This window comes from Rhipicephalus microplus, chromosome 1, assembly GCF_043290135.1.
Source record: "Rhipicephalus microplus isolate Deutch F79 chromosome 1, USDA_Rmic, whole genome shotgun sequence".
Lineage (NCBI taxonomy): Eukaryota > Metazoa > Arthropoda > Arachnida > Ixodida > Ixodidae > Rhipicephalus > Rhipicephalus microplus.
Window position 1 is genome coordinate 235987284 of NC_134700.1, and position 24170 is coordinate 236011453.

Consider the following 24170-nt stretch of genomic DNA (forward strand, 5'->3'; position numbering starts at 1 on the left):
ATACTGTCAGTGGTCTATCTATATTTACGTGTGGCCGCCTATACCTTTGGAGTACGTGGTTGGACTCGTTGCATATAGTCCGCCTGCAGTTCCGAACTGCGTGCGTGTTGACGCATGCCATTTGGCGCATCGGTGTTTGTAGCAATATTTATGTCTGTTCTCGCGCCGCTGTCGCAGAATAAGCGTAATGCTTTTAGCGTCAATCTCGAACCGGCCGGTGCTCTGCGTTTCAGAAGCGCTCTATATACGTTCACCCGCCTATACGGCGGCCGATTTTTTCCTTCTTACGCTTCTCCGGACATTGACCCCTCCGATGCACGCTCGTTCAAGCACAACGTGCGATTTGCATGCGGGCGTATTTTCTTTCTGCTTCCATAGCACGCATCTCTGTTCGTAGGCCTCCTTTTACTGTGAGCCTCTGTGTCTTTCTGTATTCGAGATGATGTTGTCGCCTATTCTGCGGTTCGTACAAGCCCCGCCGTCATCAAGCCGCTCGCTATCTCTTACGTGTGAGCGCTATGGAGGCGATCGTACACACTCGGCTGCTTCGTGTGGCCTCGTGTAATCTCTTCGCAGACTTTCTTGTAGTAAACACTGGACTGTACGCCGCATTGAGCCCCCAGAGGATAGCGCGGCCCTGCAACAATGGCCAGTTTGTCGTTCCCATTCGCACCTGCGTTCCGCGCACGTCACCCCGTTGTCGTGCGCACTCGGCCCGCCTTATACTATTGTGTGTGTTGCTGCGCCGCTATTTGCGCCTAGGTCCGTATGGTTCCCCAAAGAAAGGAATGAAACTAGCAAATTGCTTGTTTTTTTTCTCATCCTGAATTTCTTTAGTATGGGGATGTTTTTATTTTTCGTCCTCTGTTACAATCTATGGATTCGCAAGAACCGTCATGGATGGCTGCTTCCTTCACGGAAAAAAAAAAAAAAATAGGAGGTTCCTCTCTTCTTTCTCGTAGATATCGGTACACCGATGTCGGCTGCCTTGGCCCTGAAACCTGGTTTGTGCAAAAGAGTACGCGGAGGGCGAGGAGGTTATCTGGCGGCTGTTTTTTTTTTTTCTTTGCCGCACTATATATCCCACCGCGACGACAATTGTTGCTTTATTTTGTTTTGTTCCTTCCTTCTCCATCTGGACGACTACGGAGGCCACTACAATTTCGGCGTTGGCCGCGGCCGCTGCATTTTCCTTCATTCATCGCTGGTCTTGTATGCATGTAGCGATGTGCTATATACTCCTTTTTTGCTGGGAAGCAAATTTCGTGGCCTTGTAGTGTACATGCGTTCCCACAATTAAGCAGCAAAAAAAGATGGGGGGGGGGGGGTCAGAGCTTTGCATCTCGCTTTTTCATCAAGACATCCCTCACTCTTTTGCAGCCTTCTTCGCACTCGCGTGAGATCTGCTGGTTGATAGGCCGCCATTCTTTCGCGAGTTCACGTCGAAGAGACGTCGAAATAAGGGCAGAAAAATAAATCAACCAACGTTCGAGGTGCGCAGATTCGCACGCTGGACCCTTCGTTGTGGATGAAAAAGATTTGCAGAGATGCGTGTGTTTGTGTGGTATGAAGTCATTCGTCCGTGTACGTAGCTGGTCGTTGTCGTCGACGTCTTTTGTGTCTCCCGTCCTTTCTGCGGCGTCCGTGACCTTCCTCAGTCCATATAGCTTCATGCTCTGGAGAGCAGGCGTGTGCCGACGAATCGGTGCCGTTATAACGGCGCTGCATTCTAAGCAGCAGGCGCCGGCAGACCACGACGTTTTCGTGCCTGGTCCCGCCGGCTGCTGGCCTTTTCTCTCTTTGTCCGCGAACAATCGCCTCTGGATGACACGTCTAGCTGCTGCTGGCCAGTCGTGTATACGCGTCGCCTCGTGTAGATCGTCTATTGACCTTATGGCGCTTTCGCGCGTCGTGTATGCGTGTACTGCGGCGTGTGATGAGGTTACGCTAGTGTTTTCGTATATGCTGCATTATTCATTATATCCAGTTTTATACACTAGGCAAGCGACGCTGTGCAAGTTGCGCAATGATGTCCAGCTATATGGTGTATGTATGCCGCTTGCGCGTTTCACTGCGTACGCTGTATTGAAGTCTTCAAAGCTCGTGATTAAATGACATTATACACCTTAGTACACTTTTCGCGTTACGCGAGGCAAGGTGTATATACGTTAGGTCTTTTTTGTGGACAAGGCTTTTTCTTTTTCTGCGGGACATCGAGTTCACCGATTTCAGAATTCGTTTGATGGGGGCGAAGTTAAAATGTTAACGTTGGTCATTTCTGGAGGAAGGGGAAGAAAGAATCTCATTAGTGAACTGTGCAGCTCTTCTATCGGCATAGTGAACACTTTCGCGCTGCGCTCGTCTACAATTATATGGTAACGCACGTGTACAGCGTATCTCGATCTTCTGCACCACGTATACGTGCATACCTCTCTCCATCACTGCCTTTTTAAGTTCCCCTCTTCTCGGTAAGGAGTTTTGGAGAAATGCTGTCAAAGGCTGATCTATCTTCCTGTATCGTCATTAAAAATATTACCTTCTGTGATCGCGGATATGGCAGTTCCTTAATATACTCGGAAAACGATTTGCACAGTTTGCTTCTACCTAGGATGGAATGATTACTTAGATATTCCATATCATTCGGCACCCTTTAAAAATTGCCTAAACTATCAGACTCAAGTGCGGCGCTCTGAAATTATGAAAGGAGTGTTCCTGCATATGATTTTACAGCAGTACCGGAACGCATCGCCGCACGGTCCCTTCGAGTGATGTCACGAAACCAATGGAAATGTGTCTCTAAGGGGGTCTTGATCTGCCACATGTGAGCTGCCTGCACATCATCGACGTTGTCGTGCAGAGTCATCCGACAAGCTACTGTGGTCATCGGTGAAACTATAGGTTTTCCTCAGAGTTGTCATTTCGAATTCGCGCCGCCTTCATATGCAGTTCTCATCTTATGCACTCGTGCAACAAACAGTCGCCGAAATGGCGGTTGGCAGCGATGTGCACGCTCGGTGGTTAAACGATCGCTTATTGTCGACCTGGTCGCGCGGCCCGACCTCGAGGTCAGCGTCCGCTTTTCTGCTTTGCCAACTCGGCGCTGTTCTTTGTCCGGGCTTCGTCGCGTATTGAAAGCTTCCCTTCTCGTAATTTACCTTTCTCGGTGGCCCTTTTGCGAGTATAGGGTATCATTCTTCCTCATTATACAGCTAAATGTGTCCCAAGTGACAGTTCAGATCTCGGCTCCCCGTTATTCCTCCTTCATCCCCATCATTCTCAGTACTCGGCAAACTCGAAATCTTCGTGAGCACGCCCGGGTCGCGAATGATTGGCAACGTATACATATCCATTTCTTTGTCCGCAGTTGAATATAATTCGGGTCTTAGTGTTGCCTACTTTTCGTGGTTGGCCTGTGAATTCGTATATATGTGCGCGTAGCGATCAGTATACGAGGAATTGAAGTGTATATATATATACACACATGTCCTGTTCACCAATGGCAATGGTGGGCCCTGCGTTCTCGTGTACCGTTATTTCCTCGGCGGCCCTCCTCGTCGTGGAAGACACTTCGGGCGCCTCATCGTAATACAGCGTTCCGTTCCCGTCGCTGTTTTCTGATTGCGGATCCGTTGGCGTCGAGCACCGCCCATGCGGGGAACCGGTCCGCACAACCGCTGCTGCGTGTTGACCCTTTGGCTGACCTCTCCGGGTGTGACCTCGACGCTGCAGCGGGACCGGGTCGGTCGGCCGAAAAAGAAGAGTTCCTCTCCCGGGCCGCTGTGGCGTGTTTAGTGGTTCCTTTTCGCTGAAGCCAGCCTCGTTTCGTTGATAGGGCCGCGTGCCTTCCCTGGAAGTATCGTCCTACATATCGCCTCGTGCGCGTGTGTGTATGTGTGTGTATGTGTGTGCGTGTGTGCATGTGCGCACACGCAACTCTCGCTCCGTTATTCTGGTCCCTCTATAGATTCTTGTCTCGCGTTTGTATCATCCAGAGGAAGAAATGAGGAAATGTGCTTGCACCGAGATGAGATTGCTGGGCGTGCCTTTCAGTGTGTGCGGGGGGGGGGGGGGGGAGTTGGAGGTTTCTTTTTTTCAGGCGCTTTGTTAAAAGTAAGGGAGGATGGAAGTCCCACATTTGAACCCTCGCTGCGTAGTGCGTGGCTGCAGCTTCAATGGCTCCGCCTGTGTGGTATACGCGTATAGCGTTGTGCACCATAAACCACCGCAGCCATTCTCGGATGCAGTTTAATGGGGAGCTCGCGCGGAACGATTTGTGTCTGTGTGCGTGCGGTCGAAATTTAATGCAGACATAAGAGGGCAAACGTCCCTCGTTATGGCCGGGCGCGTGTCTCTTCTGTCCTGGTGGCTCGGGCCACTTCTGCTGGCTTCATTGTCCAGTGACGCGGACATGCGGTATGATCACGCGTGCGTGCATGCGCTGCTAATCTAGTGAACGACCTTAATGCGTTTACGAGGATGTGACATGATCTCTGGCGATGCTTGTATACACTTGCACTTGGGTCATGTGCTGGATGCCAAGACCTTTCCTTGTTCGTTGGAGACAGGTTTGGTCGTAACGCTGCTGTCAAGTTTTTCGTGCTTGGCCAGCAGTACGAGCGAGAACACGGCTGCGAATTTTGAGGAAAGTTGCTGCCTTACCGCTGCAGAAGCCAGTGCTCGGGGTTCCATGTATCATGGCGTCATGTCTATAGGAGTTCGTTGTCTACATATGTTCGCTAATGCCCGGCAATTCGCTGCAAGATGGGCAATGACTATTGAATATGAGCTGGCGGCGTGCGTATACATGTGGCTGCGACTGTCAGCCTATTTCGTTTATCTTCTAAATTGCCTTTTTGCCTTCTTTACTTCAGTGGGCGTCTATATAGCCGCATTGGTGAGGAGACTGGGGGCACACTAATGCAAATTAATTATCGGCTCCAACACATTACCGCTCGTTTGTTGATAGTCGTCACTACCAGACCTGAAAATAAGGTTAGTCGAACCATTTGTTTCAACCTTTAACAACCTCTGCGCATGCTCATGTGGTGTGTCCGTGCGGTAGTCACCCCAGGGTCGTATAGTGGAACCAAACCGTACGTGGCGACCGAAATGCACAGGGGCTAAGCGTATTTCTTTATCGCCTGGTTTCGACCCAGGTGCATGGCTGCTGCATATCTCCGGCCAGCTTCCCACGTGACCTTCCGTAATGAACTCGTAATTCCTGTGGTTACGCAATTGTCGAGGTGTAGATTAACGTCGGGTCACCCTTGCGTCCTTTAATGACTTCGCGTGTGCTCACGATGGAAGGCGACAGCGCCGATCGAGCCTATATACCGCATGCGGGTGCGCATGCAATATGCACTTTTATACTTGTAACGCAGCCGCCGTATAAGCGATGCGCGATCACGACAGTCGGCTGGCTTGGCTTCGCTCCCGCATAATGGGCGGACGGGGGCGAGGTGCCGCCGCAGTCTTTGCGGAAGCAGCGAAAGTGTAGGCATCTCTCATGAGATGCCAACACTTTCGACCGTGCACGTTCTTGTGCAATCTCTACGCCCTGGTTTTCCTGCAGCTTATAGGTGTGCGGGCTGCGCTGCGGATGTGAGAAACGTGGCCGTGACGTGTGATTTTGTCCACTGGTAGCGACGCTTCGAGGTTTCTGGGCTGCTAGATTACTGCCTCATTCGAACGTATATGAAGTGATCGTCTGCGTTTGTCAACGTGCGTAGCGACTAGCACAAACTGTCGCGTTCATAAACCATACAGTCTTTCCGTTTTCGTATGATCATTCGACGTTCGAAAATCGGGCACGTATCTTGTCCTCAATATATTGAATTCATTTTTGTTTCTGCGATACAGGTTAATGCGTTCTCCAGTGTGTCTGGCGTTTCTTGACATAGGTCGCCAGAAAACTGTCATTACTTCAGCGTTGTCGTTCCAACGGTTGGTGTGGCATTGTCTGTATTGTCTTTCTCCTGAATAGTAAGTTGCAGCTTCTGTGTATCTGTGGGGAGGCGGGAGGGGCAGAAGGGGGGGGGGGGAGCAAAGTACTGTTGGAACTTTTTTTGAACGATCATTACACGTCTGCGCGTACATGTTGTAACATTCCGTCAACAATGCCCAGTAGTGGTGGATCCTTGATAGCTCATCAAAGAGCGCCAAATATTTTCCAAAACGTTGTTCCTGCAGCACGCCTGCACTGCTGGTCCGCGTGTTGTCCTGACTCGTATACTGCGCTCGCAAGCTCCTTTTAGATAATTTCGTGCGCCTCTGGATGTGCCGCACTAATTACTATTGATAGGCGTTGTCGTGCAGCGCTATACTGGCAATTAGCCACTCAGGTCATGAATAAGCAAGGCGTTTATAGTTCGCATTTTGCGGGTCGCTTCTCGATCGAATACGGACTGCAGTCGACTTTACTGAGGATCAGGTTGACTCAAGCGCACCTTGGGTTCATGCGGGACATGTACTCGCTGGTTTCCACAGCCGAACCTCGAATGGTCTGATGTGATCGTTGATTTGGCACACACCTTCGAAGTCCACCGTTAAAAAATAATTTACTTGATACACTGACAATTACCGAATGGTGGGTCCCACTGAAACCGCAGGAAAGTTTTTTTTTTCGGAGGGAGGGGGAGGGGCGAAGCTTTTTAAGGTGTGGGTCTGTACATCTTCGACGTATGTAGGTAGCTACCTCTAGCTTAGTTCTTGTAGTGTTCTCTTAGAGAGATGGCGGTACATGTATATGATGAAAAGATGTGATGTGTTATAAAACTAGATGACGGTACAGCCGGTTCACGGTTTACCGATAAAACCCTCCGAAGCTTTGCCCCACTCATCATCATTCACTCCGTGGACATGCTGCGATTTTTTTCTTATTGCCCATTACACAAGATTGTGCATCTCTTTCTTTCATGTAGTACAGGAAGGACCTATGGTTCGTACCGTATCTGCTGGTCAGACGAAGTTGAAGTGATTCGTTTGTTTCAACTAGTCATCAGTCAGCCCATTCCTTCTGCCTAACTCGCAGTTTGTGTTCGCCGACGCGACCTAATTGCGATTCGCCGATTCCATCACAGTGCCGAGTGACTTGCACGCCGCTGCGGACACGGTGCTCCATTCTATAGGTCACTGCGTGATGATTTACTGCCGCGTTGAGGATCGCCGTCTCACGTGCACTCGCATTCGTAAGCAGCTCGCTTGGAAAAAGGTCACGACCACGCGGCGCCAATTGCAGCTTGTACGCGGAGGGCTCAAGTGTGAAAGTCGCCGGTGCTTCGTGCGCGTGGTTGCGCAAGAAGCGCGCCTAACGAGCTCTGACGCGAACAGCGCCGGCCGCTCGCTCGCACGGCGCGGTTCTTCAGGGTCAGAGAGGTCTTGGACGTGGTGTGCAGCGACGTAAAAGAGTGGGCTGCGCAGCGCGACCTACCCTGCCTGCCGGGCTGTCTGTTCGTCCGGCAACAATAGTTCTCGTTTGATGGGCGTCTCATCTCGTTAGGCTACCGCACGTGGCGCCACTGTAGGACCGTTATTTTGTACACCCACGTTGCCAATGATTTTGAGGAATGCCGCCAGGTGGTGAAATAGTTGCGGAAGGAAACATTGACGTCCTCCCGACCGTAGCATATATCTACCGGAAAATTTTTTCGGTAGTCTCGTTCTTCAAATGATTGGATATTTTGTTTTCCCTTTCATGTGTAATAGGTACGTGTTAACGACGCACTCGCTGATTCCCTAGTTCTGAAAGAAGTCGTGATTTCGTGATATTCGTTAGTACTTCTGTGTAAAAGGGTATGTACTGGGAGGTTAACATGTATTGATGGGCAGTTTGGTTCATTAATAGTAGAAAACGGTGCCAGACAATAAAGGCGAGAGCAACGGAGTCCATCTGGCGTCACAGGGTGAAGCTGCTGATTACGATTAGACCCAGTCTAAAGATCAAATTTCTCAGCAGTTATTGGCTCCCTTTTGCAACTCAAGTAAAACAGCCAGTCCTGATCGAGATATCGATGCGTACCTAGCCCGATCGCGATTGAGATTCAACGTTTGACGCCGCTAATAACCTTGACTGTTTTCGTATTTAGGTATGCTCGTCATGGCTCACTGGTACCGTCTGCTGATGCAGTTTGCAAGTACCCCACCTTCTCCCCCCCCCCCCCCCTATTTTAATATGAAGCCGCGATATTGTAACGTTCATGTCCATGGTTTACGCCTTGGCCCTAGAGTAAAAACATCCATGTAATCTCGGAAGATCCGCCTCCCGTCAGCCGCAGGTTGTGCGGTCGCTTCGATTCCGATGCATTATATAGTATATATAGGAAAACGTGTTCGTGTCAGCGTTTCCAGTTTTTTTAACAAGAGGAAACTGGTTTGTCTAACCAATGCCCGTCTCGCATACTAATCTTCCTTTGCGGCGCGGTACTGCGCGTAATTCAACGTTTCGAGCAAGTATGTTCAAGCAGGTTTCGACTACAGTTCGAAAGGAAAGTGTTGCCATGTAGTCTCTGGTCAGTATACCGGTTGTTTCACAGAATACCTTCAAAACTTTCTAAAGAAGTTTTCTGAGATAAAAAAGAAAGAGCAGATATCTTAAGGAGCTGGCTGTCAGGTTTGATGGACATCCCTAATTGTGAGAAACGTGTCAGTTGCATAGTTAGTAATTCAATATTGTTTATTGAGCTTTTTTAACTAGCGACGTTTGGGGCTTATCACCAATAACGAGTTTGTAGCCATGGAAACGGCCATGCCGACTCTGAAAGCTAACGAAAAAAAAAAAAGAGGTCATTCTCTGAAGCCACTCGGCCATCGAAGGCCTGGCGTCGTCTGTCGCTTGAAACCGTGATTCGGTGCAATAGAAGCGCCGGAAATCTAATTCGTTTGCAACGTCCGCTGGTGAAAACTTGCGGTATCGGATAACTGGCCTCTTCCTTGCCCCCTGCGAATACGTGAATGGCTACTGCCTGTGCTGAATATCGAGGATTCCTGGCTGAGGAAAGTAGCACGTGTACATTTTACTTTCAACGTGTCACTGGTGGACGTTGCGTTTGCGCAAGACTTCCTCCGGCGCTGCTCAACACCGACTTGCCTTATCTTGGAAAAAAAAAAAAAGGGGGGGGGGGGGGGTTTCAGCGCTGCATGCCTTAAGAATACGACCTTTGTCGTTGTTTTAGAATCTTATGGCGTCTTATCGATTGCTACAAAATTTTCATTGACAATAACCTCCAGCATTTGCTAATTGGAAAGTTAATCAATAAGTTCTCATTAATAACCAAACTGATTTGCATGTGTTTGAGATTTTTCTGACGTCCGCCGCAATTACGTTTCCTTCTGAAGGCGCCTTTTTCTCTTAGCCCGTTTCAGGAGTTTTTGAAAGTGTTCCCTGAAACACCCAGTATGTTTTCAGGTAAAAGATATCCGTGCCATATAGCATGGGGTTGTGGTAAGAAATGGTTCGTTTGCCCGTTTGAAAACAATGTTATTCTTTGGAGACTCCTTTTATGCCTTATTCGTTCACGTGCAGTTGCCGAAAGAATAGTTAGGTGCCAGTAAAATATACATACCGTGAGTGTAATCCGTGGTCATGACAACACGAAATATTGGAGCGACTGCCTGCCAGCGAGCAGTTTTTATTTGAATGAATAAACTTCATTTGAAGTTCGGCAGTTTACTTTGGGTGAGGTGGGGGGAAAAGCTTTTTTTGCTGTTTTTTTTTCATACGGCGCCCGTATGAAAAAGGGTTGGGAGCTATCACTTTTTTTGTTTATAACCTTCATGGGGGGGGGGGGGGTTCAGTTCTCGTTTACACTGATCATAGGAATATACGTTACCTTCGAGAGTACCAGCAGGCATGATTTCGAGGGACGGAAAGAAGCTGAAGTTTTAAGAGCTCGCTGATCTTTTGTTAGACACAATATTAATGACAACTAACAGACACTGATGGCAAGGAAAGTATGTTGTTCGAAGGTCGCAGGTTCGGACCCTGTCAGCGGCACGCCATTCTTACGTACACTTTTTTTTACATTTACATTACAATCGCTACTAATAGCATCCCCTGCACTTTCCTTGGCACCATTAACTGGCATTTCTCTTTCTTATCTCTAGTGCAAGGTCGTTTTTACGCGGTGTTCAAATGAAAGAGGGAGATTTATTTTATCTATATGTTCGGCCTGTTTCGCAAGCCGGTCTAGACGCGTCTTCGCGCACGAGACTCTTCACCTTTTGCTACATCCTCTTTTAGAACTTTCGACGTCCTTGAGTTGTCCGTACGCATTCGCGCGCGCGCGCTGAGTCGAAGTCCAGAAAAAGCGCTGCCCCGCTCACGCCGAGGCACGCTCGTACAACAAGCTCGCCCACGGCTAGATGAGCCGCTTTAGCGGAGGAAAACCCCGAGGGCAAATTCGCCCCAACACGTATGCGGTACTACTACCAACAGCTACAAACAAAGGCAACACGTGAAGCACAACAGAAGCTCCTACGTGTGCGCCACTGCGCTCTCCGCAGCGGGCGATGGCGCGTCGTCGTCGCTCTGCATCGCCCAGCAGTCGGATGCAGCCGACAAGCCACGTCGTTCACCGCCAAGAGGTGCACTACGCGCGGTGGAGCGTTACGAGGTAATCGTCGCGAATGGGTCTTGTCGGACGATAAGGGCTTCCCGTCAGGCGATTTCAGCGCCCAGCTCGCCGCGTCGATCTGCCCGCCACGATGGTTTCGCGGCTCTTTGTGCCGACATTCTGGTGGCCAGTCGCGCGTGGCGCATCCTGGAAGATGGCGGAGCTGTTACGACAGATGCCTTCGGCAATGACGTCTGCGGGGTGCGATGTGCTATCGCTTTTACGGGGACTCCCCCGTAGCCGCCTCTTTGGGGTCGTCGGCGTTTTATTGCACCTCTGCTTGCCGGAGGGGATGGACGGCGGGGCAGGAGATGCAGGCTTCCCCTCCCCCCACTCAACCCGAATAATTTCGAAGAATGCTCCACTGATAAGTGGTAACCTCTGGTGGTGGCTGATCACTGCTGGAAATTTGTTGCTCGTTAAGAATTATGAAAACGCTGCGCTTGTATGGCAAATGACGGATGACAAAAAGAGAATGTTCAATTCAAGGTTATCGAATTTGGGGGCTTAAGTGCATGCCGCAATGGGCGAATGTGTGTGCGTGGGAGAATGTGTGTATAACACACAGGACCGATGCTGGTTTTGTGTGTATGCTCGCCATGCCCGTGTTGCATCTTGCATGGTTAATACTGTCACGAATCTCAAACTTAGCCTGGTCTACCAATTTACTTAGTTTATTTTCGAACATTTTTTTCTTATTATTTTTAATCGATGCTAAGTTTTTCCGCGTACATCTGAAAGCTGTGGCATCTTATTCAGTTGTTGCTAGAATATCACGGTGACATTTCCTAGCGGTCTGGGTGACCACAGTTTCATACTTTCTGGCGTGTTTTCGTTCGCAGTGAGTCGTGCCCATGTTAACTTGTTGCATAGTCAGTGTACTATCGCTTAACAATTTTTTTTTCGACGCAGCAGCTTTGGAGTCCCAAAACATGAATTGTCAATTCACTCACACTGGGGTGAACAATACGTATATGACATGCCCAGGCTATGCCTTCACGACTACTTAGTGATTACTTCGCCGTTGCTGGTCACTATGACTTAAACTAAACTTCCCTGTGTTACCTGTGCAGGAGGAGTACTCATGAAGTCCTTTCGTCTGAGACTCGGCTGCGCTCTTCTTACGCTGCGGCCAGTGACAATGGATTAAAGGATGTGACCACGCGGGGCCTCTATGCTCGTGAGAGCAACCGGACACAGCCAATCACGCAAGATGAGAAAACAACTTGCGGTGGAGGTATTGCGCAAAGGTGAGGCACGTCATGACCTGAACACAGCTTAAAAAGCACTACGTGGCGCAGGTGCTTTAGGTTCTGCGTGTCATGAACCAGAATGTGTTGTTTTATTGGTACTTTAACATTAATAATGCACATTTTACCAGTCCTTTCGCAGATCATCATAAGATGATCCGGCTGCCTCAGAACTTACTCATTTTATCGGAGAAACATTGCAAAAAATGCAGAAAACAATCTCAAACCTACAGCATCAGTGCATTAGAGATGTTAAGGTGAAACAGTGAATCAATTTAGATTTAATAATTGTTCCCTAAGCATCTTTTTTGTCAATAATTTCGTGATTATAGGTTTATTTCACTTTTAAATGTCGCACCGAAATTTCTGTCCATGGAAGTCAGCGTGAGGTCACGGATTCAGGAGCGAGTCGCGAGTACGGAATTTACTGACATTTCCTTAAGGAGAATTAGAGACCCTTAAGCTTTCAGAGTTGAATCCGATAGCGATGTCACGGCCTTAGTAAGTACTTTTGAACCACTTGGTGCATACTTTTTATTGCATGTTACTTGGTAAGTTCCTCAAAACTTCGCACGTTAGATCTTTCCCCCGCAGATGACAATGTAGTATTTCATTTTTGCCGATTAATAACTATGCGAGCCTCAAAATAAGCCGTCGAAATCCGTTACGTCACGAGCTGTCGCGGGAAATCATGCCGAATTTTCGCTTACCTAGCGTCTCCTCGCTGCAAGTGTTGATTTTGCTGATGTTAAATGGTGACTTTCTAATAGGGGAATAAATGTTTTTCTCTTTATCGTCAGCTTGAAAGACATCGGTCGAGTATTCAATTACAAAAAGTGTGCCGTAGATCATGAATTAACTAATTTGTTACATACTGACGCGCCGGTTGTTCAGTCCCGGGGATGTCGGGAGGGGGGTGGGGGGTTTACTGACAAATCACTGACCAAAAGTTGTTACAAAACTTCTCATAAAGTCCCACAGTGCATCTCTATTCATCTAAGGATACAATTAACTTGCCTTACAATAAGTTTGCATTGCTTTCCCCACACTACAGTTATTCTTATGAGAGCGTGTATCTTACGTATGCATTAAAATAAAAACCGCGTCTTCAATAATACCTGTAGCGTAGTGCCCGATCCTGTCCGGAAAATTTGCGCGAATTAAAGCCGCCAGGAGAACGCACAGGCTGGGTTTCTGATGCTGAGCTATGTAGTGCAATCCTGTCGGGCCATTAACTGATAGGGGCTGTAGACACACTACAGGCGTGTCCCGGACATGCCTTATCAAGGTGTGTGCAAAGTGGTGGCTCTTAATGCAGCACGCAGCTGGTACTGCTCCTGAGTGGCCTGCAGCTTATCTTATCTTATCCTTCACCAGTTTCCAGCAGACACACAGGTTGCCCTTGCTCGCTGTCAAGCGGACATGAAGATAAGGGGCTCAGGGCGAGAATACAGCTTGATCCATGTTGCCTAGACTCACCGTCGACACAATAGGCTGTAATGCACGCGAAAACGTGAGCTGCCTCGCTTCACAGTATAACTATTTAACAACTGGATTGCTGCCCATAAACAGTGTACCTCGAAAGTCCTTTAGGTATACTCTTTTGCACCTTAATAAAGGTACAATGAAATTCGAACCATCATATTTTTATTCGCAAAAAAGAAATGCGAGCATTGTTGGGACCTGAGTCCTGTGGGTCTCGTCGTTGGTAGCTGGCTCCCATCGGACTCGTCCCTTATAGCGAGAAGCAATGCTTATATGGGAAAACAGAGAACAGACGTTTATTTACATTAGAGAGAGGTCAATAAGAAAGTTTAGATATATAGTGGCGTTCTTCGTACATGGCGAGCTCTCCACTCGAAAAAGCACCCCGAATGAGCCGTGGGGGCTCATTATAAAGGGTCTGTCCTCCCCAGATCCCTAGATCGGGGACCGCGTACAGAGGGCACCGTCCAATCACGGACCACACATTACCCGCGAGGGTGACGAGCACGCACGGTCCACGCGAACGTTCAAAACTGAAGCGTGGTCACCGCACGGCCATGTGGCACGAACGCGGCTCCCCCCCCCGTCAAGGTGTGTCGCTGGGCGAGGGGTCTGAAGTTGATGACTGCATCCATCGAAAGGGCCGCCGTAAACAAGCTTCAAATGGTGCCGAACGATTCGTTCAATTAGCGGGACGATTCCCGGCCGCCGCCGCCGCCGTCATCTTCCAAAGAAGAAGCTGCACCGGTGGTCTCCCGAACTGCTCACGGCGCCGCGGCGGCAGGACGCCGCACCCTCCGGCCAGGTGGGAACAATACATGGCGGACACAGGCCGCCAACCCGTTTGGCGACTCAAAAGGAACATCAAAAGGAACGCCGATCCATTGTCAGACCTGGCGCCGGTCCTAACAGCCTCTCCGCCGGGGAAAGAAGATCCCGAGGTGCAGTGGCCAGCAGGTACTGTGCAGCGGGATCTGTATTGCAGCTTGTCGGCTCTTCCTCTATTACTTTGGTCCCGAACACTGGATCCGATGATCATCGACCAAGAGGGCGTTGCTCGCAGGGATGAGGTGAACCCCTCCACCATATTCTCCGCCCACCACAAACGAGGAACTGCGGAAACTGCGCCGAAAGCACACCCACACACAAGCAAGCACACGGCAATTCTCTACTCAGAATCACCAGACTCAGATTCACCTGTGGAAGTCATTTCCTTCTACCTCAACTTTATTCCTGTGGCCCCCGCCGAGTCGCAACACCACATCAGCCACTTTTGAAGACATTAAACAAAACACTTGACACATGATTGGATAAATACAGAAAACTAGTGGGCCTCAAATCGAGGATAGAAAGCAGAAAATCGTTTTGAAGCCCTCGGGGTACTAGGGACAACGACTCAGACCATCTGCGTTGCTGTTGAGTTTACCCTTCTTGTAATGGATATCAAAGGTGTATTGTTGAAGAGCTAAGCTCCAGCGCAAAAGACGGCCGTTTTTCGATGACATGGACTGTAGCCATGTGAGGGGACAGTGGTCAGTCTCTATTGTGAACCTAGAACCGGCGATGTAACAAGCTAGCTTCTGCACAGCCCAAACAACGCAGGCACATTCCTTTTCTGAGGCACTGTATGCTTCCTCACGAACAGAAAGCTTTCTACTGGCATACAGTACAGGGTGTTCCTGGTCGTTCTCTCCCCTCTGACAAAGCACGACACCCATACCCCGGTCGCTGGCGTCACACTGAAGAATGAACGGCTTAGAGTAGTCAGGCGCGCTCAACACTGGCTGACTTTTTAGTGCCTTCTTTAGCGTAGAAAATGCATGTTCCTTGGCCCCATCCCATTTTACGGTCTGGGGTTCAGTCTTTCTAAGAGCGTCTGTCAAGGAACTTGCAATGTCAGAGTAACGCGGGATATACCTTTGATAATAACCGGCCAATCCAAGAAACGACCGAATGTCTTTCTTGGTTCGTGGTTGGGGAAAGTTGTCTATTGCGGCCAGCTTTACTTCTGACGGCCGGCGGTAGCCTTGGCCTATTACATGCCCTAGATAAGCTACCTCAGCGCGCCCCAATTGGCATTTCGCAACCTTCACTGTTAAGCCGGCCTCACGCAGACGACATAGCACAGCTCGCAAGTGTTTCATGTGGTCTATCCAGGAAGAAGAAAAAATAGCAATATCATCTAGGTACGGGAGGGCAAAGTCCTCCATACCCTGTAACACTTTGTCCATTAGGCCAGAAAAGCAATAAGGGGCATTCTTTAATCCAAAACTAAGGACCTTCGGCCGAAATGTTCCCATCGGGGAAATAAACGCCGCAAGCCTACTAGCCCTTTCAGTTAGAGGCACCTGCCAGTATCCCCTGACTAAATCCAAAGTCGAGATGAAATTGGCACTGCTGACTTGCTCAAGTCTTTCCTCAATATGCGGAATTGGATAAGTTTGGTCCTTTGTAATCGAGTTGAGCCTCCGATAGTCAATACACGGTCGCGGCTCTTTCCCTGGGACCTCAACCAAGATCAGAGGCGAGGTGTAATCACTCTCTCCTGGCTCGATCACTCCTAGCTCGAGCATTCGGTTTATCTCCGCGGCCATTATTTCCCGTTGCCTCGGGGAAACGCGGTAAGCTTTAGAACGAATTGGTTCCGAAGATGTCAGCTCAATATCATGAACTAGGGCTTTGGTTCTGCCAGGTGTGTCTGAAAATGTTTCTTTAAAGTCAAACAATAGTTCCTTCAGTTCCGCTTTCTGATCTGGCTCCAACTCCGCCTGCTCTACCAGGTTACTAATAGTCTCGCCAATGTCTTTGTTTTCTGTTGTTAACTCCGGGAAATCAATAGGCATTTCTTCCGGTTGATTGAGCGACATGTTTACAACGGCATGCCTCTGCTGGTACGGTTTGAGCAGATTAGTGTGGTACACCTGTTGCTTTTTACGCCTTCCCAGTCCAGTAACCAAGTAATTTGTGTCTGACAATTTCTGAACCACCTCAACAGGTCCCTCCCACTGGACCTGAAGTTTATTCTTCAGTGAGGGTTTCAGTATCATCACTTTTTCCCCCACTCGAAAGCTTCGCGTCCGGGCTGTCTTGTCATAATAGCGCTTAGCGTTGTTTTGAGCTCTGCGCATTTCCTGCTCCGCTAGTTCTTGAGCTGCGTGAAGTCGGTCCAACAGCTCAAGTACGTATGCTACTACCGAAGGGTCGTCCGCCCGGCCCTCCCAAGATTCTCGAACAATGCGAAGTGGGGAGCGAAGAGCACGTCCGTAAACAAGCTCCGCAGGCGAAAACCCTGTTGATTCGTGAGGAGCGACCCGAAGCGCGAACATAGCTGCGGGCAAGCAAGCCTCCCAATCCTCTTTTTGCTCATAACAAAGGGCGCGTAGCAGCCGTTTCATGACTGAATGTACCTTTTCTACAGCATTTGACTGAGGGTGGTACACTGAACTGTGGATGATTTTAACACCACACTTTTCTAGAAATGTCGAGGTTAGTGCACTTGTAAAAACAGATCCCTGGTCGGACTGAATTTCTGCAGGGAAGCCTACACGTGCAAAGATAGATAAAAGCGCTTTAACTACCTCTTCCGAGCTGAGCTCCTTTAACGGTACTGCTTCCGGGAATTTCGTGGCCGGGCAGAGCACTGTGAGTATGTGCCGGTACCCGGACTGCGTTACAGGAAGTGGACCCACTGTGTCTATAACTAGCCTGCGAAACGGTTCTGTGATAATGGGGACCAGCTTCATAGGTGCTTTAGCCTTATCCCCTGGCTTGCCAACGCGTTGGCACGTGTCGCAGCTTCTTACAAATGCCTCCACCTCCCGAAAGCAGCCGGGCCAGTAAAACTCCCGTAACAAACATTCTTTTGTTTTTTTGATGCCGAGATGCCCTGACCACAAACCTCCGTGGACCAGGTGCAGCAGCTCCTTGCGGAAAGGATACGGTACGACTAGCTGATTAAACCGAACTCCTTTTCGACTCGTGTACTTTCTGTACAAGACGCCCCCCTTCTTGGTGAACTGAATGTTTTGCTTAGCCACCCCTTCCTTCGCGTCTGGCGTTAGGTTACGGAGAGTGGAGTCATTTTCCTGTTCCACTATCAGTTCTGTAGGACTTACATTTAACAGCTTTATAGTGCATTCTACTTCTCGAGATGCCTCGGATTCATCCGGTTTCTTACATCTTTCTTTAGATATTGTGTTTTGAGGCTCCATTATAGGGTGGTCCAGTTTCGTGCCAGGTAAAGAAGGCTCTGCCGCTGAAGCTGTTTCGTCTGCCACCGGATCTTTATAAACTGTCTGAGCGGCGAGCTCCCTTGCTTTGGATCGAGTTAAGGCCTGTACGATACCCTCACTGAACCCAATTCCTTTTTGTCGCAGCAAGTACTCTGATTTATTTGAGAACAAATACGGGTATTGCACTGGGAGATGTGCCGAAACGGCAGCTTCAGTGTCTAGAACACCGAAAGGGCCTTCGATGCGGACTCTTGCTACTGGGAGACATGCACTGTTTGTCTCTACTGCTTGTCTTATCCATGCGCATTCTCCTGTAAACTGACTCTCCTCGACATAGGACGGGTGCACTACATCCATAGTGGCGGCCGAATCGCGGAGCACGCGGCACGGTTGGCCGTTCACGACTAGGTCTCGGATGTATGGCTCTAGCAATTTCATGTTTTCGTCATTACTACAGAGTGACATTAACACAACTTTCGGGTTCTTACAACCCAAAGAAATATGCCCCGTCTGTTGGCAGTTATAGCAAACTATCGGCTTCTTGGCCTCGAACGCCTTTTTCTGTTGCCCTTCCGCCCTTTTCTCGGGTGCTTCTTCCTTTCTCTTGTTTTTCTCATCACCGCTTCCTTTGGAGTCTAAACCCTCCTTCGGCATATACCGACCCGACTTTGTCCATCGCGGAGGCTTGTCGGCCCGATATTTACTAATCTCCCTCCTAGGGACATCCTCGCCTTCGAGGGCACGGCGATTTACGTACTCCTCTGCGAGCTCTGCCGCTCTCGTGATAGTATCTACTCCTTGTCTATCCTGAACCCAGTACCTAATGTTTTCAGGTAGACGCCGAAAGAATTGTTCCAACGCAAAACACTGCAGAGTCTTTTCCGCGTCGCCAAGCGCACCCTCCTCTCTAAGCCATTCCTCCAGATTTACCTTTAAGGTGTACGCAAACTCTGGGTATGACTCGTCTTTGGCTTTCTCGATCTCACGAAATTTTCGCCTGAACGCCTCCGCTGACAGTCTGTACTTTTTGAGCAGACTCGCTTTGACTCTGTCATAGTCGTCTGCGTCTTCTTTACCCATACGGGCTATAATGTCAGCTACTTCACACGGCAGCAGCGTAAGCAAGCGCTGGGGCCACGTGTTTTTAGCAAAATTTTCCCTCTCGCACGTGCGCTCAAAGTGCACCAGAAAAAGACCCATGTCCCCTCCTACCGCGTAGGATGGCATCAAATCTGTCATTCGGCGCTCTCTTTCTCGTGCCACTGCGCTAGCTCCGTTCATTGATTGAGCCTTTGCTAGTTCAATTTCTAGGCGTTTCATTTCCATACGATCGATACGTTCTCTTTCCCTTTCCTCTTTTTCCTCATGACGTCTCTGTTCCTCTTTTTCCTCACGACGTCTCTGTTCCTCTTTTTCCTCACGGAGCCTCTGCTCCTCTTTTTCCTCACGGAGCCTCTGCTCCTCTTTCCTTTGCGTAATAGCCTCCAAGCATTCGCTCAGCTCCTCGTCATCTGCCCCGATCTTCTCGATGGCGTCAATGATCTCCTGCTTTCTTTTCGTCTCGGCAATTACCTGGCCCAGCTCTCGGGCCAACTCTAACAACTCTGGCTTTTTTAGTCCCTTCAAATTCATGGCGGTCCTTGGTGCTGCTAACTCTTTTAACTAAACAACTTTGACGTACTATCAATACTTCCGTCCACCGTTACCAAATCACTGCTTTGTTTACAATCCTACGCAAAGCCTGGTGATATCTCAGCAAAGAAAAGCAGTGCACTCACCCTATGCAGTCATGAATTCGGACGCGTTCCTTCCAGTGTTGTCAGTGATGCCACGAAGCAGTTTTGTCCGACTCTAGGTCCTCCAGACAGCAGGTCTCAGCATTGCCTCCTGGTCGATGAGCTCGATCCCACCGCTGCCATCCAGTTGTTGGGACCTGAGTCCTGTGGGTCTCGTCGTTGGTAGCTGGCTCCCATCGGACTCGTCCCTTATAGCGAGAAGCAATGCTTATATGGGAAAACAGAGAACAGACGTTTATTTACATTAGAGAGAGGTCAATAAGAAAGTTTAGATATATAGTGGCGTTCTTCGTACATGGCGAGCTCTCCACTCGAAAAAGCACCCCGAATGAGCCGTGGGGGCTCATTATAAAGGGTCTGTCCTCCCCAGATCCCTAGATCGGGGACCGCGTACAGAGGGCACCGTCCAATCACGGACCACACATTACCCGCGAGGGTGACGAGCACGCACGGTCCACGCGAACGTTCAAAACTGAAGCGTGGTCACCGCACGGCCATGTGGCACGAACGCGGCTCCCCCCCCCGTCAAGGTGTGTCGCTGGGCGAGGGGTCTGAAGTTGATGACTGCATCCATCGAAAGGGCCGCCGTAAACAAGCTTCAAATGGTGCCGAACGATTCGTTCAATTAGCGGGACGATTCCCGGCCGCCGCCGCCGCCGTCATCTTCCAAAGAAGAAGCTGCACCGGTGGTCTCCCGAACTGCTCACGGCGCCGCGGCGGCAGGACGCCGCACCCTCCGGCCAGGTGGGAACAATACATGGCGGACACAGGCCGCCAACCCGTTTGGCGACTCAAAAGGAACATCAAAAGGAACGCCGATCCATTGTCAGACCTGGCGCCGGTCCTAACAGCATTAGTTCGGTAATCATACAATGCGATATAAAGCTTTAAGAAAATGTTTTTGGTGTGCAAGGTTGCTTCACTGCACCGTTTTACTATAATGCATGGAAGGCGGTCATACGGCAGTACACTTTTTTGTTTTCGTTTTTTCCCTGGTTTGTGTGTAAATAGCGCATATCATGAAGGGCGACATTTTACTTCCAAAATACACGCGCCGCGTGCGTGTATCAGCGGGCAATATAGTGTCCGATAGCCTTCTTCTTCTTTTTTTTTTTTTTTTTTGCTGAGCGAGCGGCGACCGGGCATTACTGACTGACTGACGCGAGTGGGCGCGACGCCTAAGAGTCATGGGAGGTGGTCAGTGGGATGTGAACTTGCAGTCTACAAGTAAGCCGTCCAAAACTATCTGATGTACAAATAATTTCTTCAGCTCACGCCCTCTTACATGAAAAACTCCTCTTATGCTGTATGCCTAGTTCGCAGATTTCAGGCTTGTTGGTACTTAACATGTGAAATATTTCAACAACCTGCATTTTTAATCACCTTGCTGATTAAGAGACAGCATTGCACATGAGTGCTTATATATGCAGTGGACAAGTCTTTTACCCATATACTGAGAATCGTCAGCCTGGAAACTTTTAAATGAGTAACATTGTTTTTTTCCAAGATTTAAGGGGATTCTCACAGAAGAGTACACTTATGATATTATGCCCTGCATTCATGTTGCAGACTAGAGGCTCTGAGAAAGAGTGGTGAAGACTGGCAGAAACGAGTAGAGAAAAGCAAGCATGAAGTAGCACCGTCTGATATCGGTGCTTCATCACCAGTCTCAGTGCTTCGAAAAGATGCGGTATGTCATTTTTGAACACTGTCTGCTTTGATGATTCAGCTTCCTTTTAAAAGCATCCACATTTTTATTCAGTTTGTGATGTAAGAAGCTAGTACTAGCAAGCAAGAAAGAAAGGTGTTGTGTAACTCTAATTTCTTTTCTTTGCAGTATCGGCCAGTCTAGTTGATATTCAATAGCCCCACCGCGTTGGTCTAGTGGCTAAGGTTTTCGGCTGCTGACCCGGAGGTCGCGGGATTGAATCCCGGCTATAACAGCTGCATTTTTGATGGAGGCGAAAATGTTGTATGCCTGTGTGCTGAGATTTGGGTGCACGTTAAAGAACCCCAGGTAGTTTAAATTTCCGGAGTCCTCCACTACGGCGTCTCTCATAATCATATGGTGGTTTTGGGACGTTAAACCCCACATATCAATGATTTGATATTCAGTATGCCTTTGTTACAGAGCACAAATGTGCATGTTTTATGCCTGGCTTTGGCAGTCTGACAAGAATGAAATTACAAGAATGCTTCTGTGCAGAAGTTTTCGTACATATTACACAACCTGAGATAGTTGCAATTTTAAAAAAATTGGGATTCATGATGCCATGAAGCACTGTGAAGGTCTGTTATTCTGGTGTCTTCTTTATTTAACCAGTTATCTTCTTGCTGCGTCATATTTTTTTGTTCCGGAGACAATTGTGTATGCATAGTTTAGAGCACTAGGTAAGCAAGAAGCACAGTCAAGAGCCATATGAGCAGCTTCGCTTCTGATGTTTTATAAAGAAACATGCAGTGCTTTTCATCTTATCTATGGTAGCAGTATGAACGCCAAGTTTATAAACGTGTGGATTATATATATTCTTCCAAGATGTGGCAAGGGGTCTGTTGAAGCCACAATAGTCAGCCATAGTTTCAGAAAATTTTGTTGTTCGATGAGTTCGCTGAGAACATTACATCCTTTTCAAAAAGAAGGTAAGCCACCAGTAGCATGATTCTTGTGCTGTCCTGTGGAACTCATGAGTGCCTGAAATCTGAGGATACTGATAATGCTCTAGTTTCTGTCATAAGGATTTGAAGCAGTGCAGTCACAATGGGATGATTAGGCATCTTTGTTAGCTCTGCATTAATAGCACTGGATTTTTTGGTGACTTGAAATTCATGGTAGTCAGTCCAATTAATAGAATTCATTTCTGCTTTACTGCTTTTCAGAAAATCATTGAGGTGCAGAAGTCTCCATCAATTGGGGATCGCAAGAGCTGGCTGGAGTCTTCATCGGAGTCTTGGCGGCAACGTATCCAGGAGTCTGATGCCTCCCAGTTTACAGTGGCTGGTAAGATGGGCATCTCGGAGTCTCCGACACAGCTCCCTGACCGTAAGAAGAGGATGCCCAAGCCCGAGAAGTTCTCAGCGTCTCCGTGTAAGTACATTAGTGCTATGTGGTGCGCTAGCATTGTTGCAAGTATCACTGCCGTTCTGAACTGTGGGCTCGAGTTCTAATCACGCACATGATCACGAGTTCTTATAGATTGCTGTCGCCCAATGGTCAACTAATCAATTGGAAGTTGTGAATCTGGTTATTAATAGTGCTGCCACATTTGATCTGACTTGCGCTTCACAGTATTGTTCTTTATTGATGTATAACTCAAGCAGAAATGATGCAGGCCACAGAATTGTAGCCCCTTTACCGATAAGTTGTGCAGTCGGTTTTTACAACAGCACAGTGAAGTCTTTACTTTTGTCATTCTGACAAGTTATGATGCTGTTGTGACTGGGGGAATTTGTCGGGCCTTGAGCCATCCAAGGGTCAGGGCGAAGACGGGCCGAGGAGCCGGAGCTGATAACTTGAACGATTTATTTACACTATTTTACATGATGTTGAAGGTAGCGTGTTACATGGAGTAAGCATCATACTAGATGATGGAAGGAAGCTCTCTCCCCGAGCGTCCTGCGCTCGCGTTTTTATGCCCCCGAAGAGAGAAAGTCACACCGCCTCCTTCCCAACCTGGGAAGGGAGGAGAGGCCCGCCCAGTTCGCTGCCCGGCGAGGGTATAACACACACAATACACGACACCACTGGCACAGTGCGAGAACGGGGAGTCGGACGCGCCGAGATGACTCTTCGAGGAAACATCGCTCGGGAAAGGCGCCATGGAACGTGAGGAATGTCCCCGAAGATGAATACAAAGCGCTCGGCTCATTGTCCGCTGAATGTTGACGACCCAAGCAATGACCACTCCTTCTAGGCAGCCCAGACAGCGAACAGCCCCCCCCCACCGGTAATCTGTCGGTCGTGCGTGCCCAAAGGGCTTTTTGGCAAGACGAGCCGACGACTCCAAGGAATTCGCAGTACTACTGCTGTGTTGTTGCCGATTCTGGACGTCTCAGGACGCGCTGCGAAGCCGGAACCATTCCACGCGTCCAAGCGGCGCCCAGACATGGGGGCCGATCACAACAGCTCGTCCGCCGCCGGGAAAAGGACTCGTAGATGGGCAGCCCAACGCTGCACCTTGAAGAGGCCTGGCAGCGCAGCAGCTCTGGAACGGCTGCGGCTCAGGTTTTCTCTCTCGCTCAAGTGGGGTCAGCAGGTCCGTAAGTAGCACTCTCCGTCGAAGGGGCCCCCGCAGGTCGAAGGCTGGGACTGACATTAGTGATCAAATCCGCACAGTACCCAAGCAGCGACAAGGCGGTACACCACCCCTCCCGAGATATGCCAGGCTACTGAACTCTTAGCCCGTTGTCGGCATAAAAGCAGCCACACTAGAACGTTGCCTGGAACGTCCCCAAACAAAGCAATATGGCAACGCTCCTAAAGTTTTGAAGAATTTACCTTAAATAAATTGCACTCAAGCCGCAAGTCGCATAGCCTTGAGGCAAATGGCGAGTGAGAAGTGAGAAGGTCGGGAAACTCAACTAACAAATTATATCCCTTTCTCAACGTCTGGCCGTGGCAGGCAGACTAAGTAACAGGTTCACCATGCAGTAAAGGTTAAAAAAAAAAATCCAAAACGAAAAGATACACGGAATGACATAACAAAATAAAAAACCCGGGCTGTCGTAACTCAATCGGAATGCGCTTGCTCCTTATCACAGGAAGCCTCGGCTGAGAGCATCAGCATTTCCATTATCCCG

General features: G+C 49.0%; 1 protein-coding gene across 4 annotated transcripts in view; it reads left to right on the forward strand.

Moving 5' to 3' along the window:
- Nucleotides 1-24170, forward strand: part of LOC119166252 (uncharacterized) — a 180841-nt gene that overhangs the window by 113021 nt on the left and 43650 nt on the right. For all 4 annotated transcript variants that reach the window (XM_075891645.1, XM_075891646.1, XM_075891647.1 and 1 more), the window contains exons 15-17: nucleotides 11684-11860; nucleotides 20943-21063; nucleotides 22251-22458. In XM_075891645.1, the coding sequence (XP_075747760.1) occupies nucleotides 11684-11860; nucleotides 20943-21063; nucleotides 22251-22458 (506 nt within the window). The remainder of the gene's footprint in view (nucleotides 1-11683; nucleotides 11861-20942; nucleotides 21064-22250; nucleotides 22459-24170) is intronic.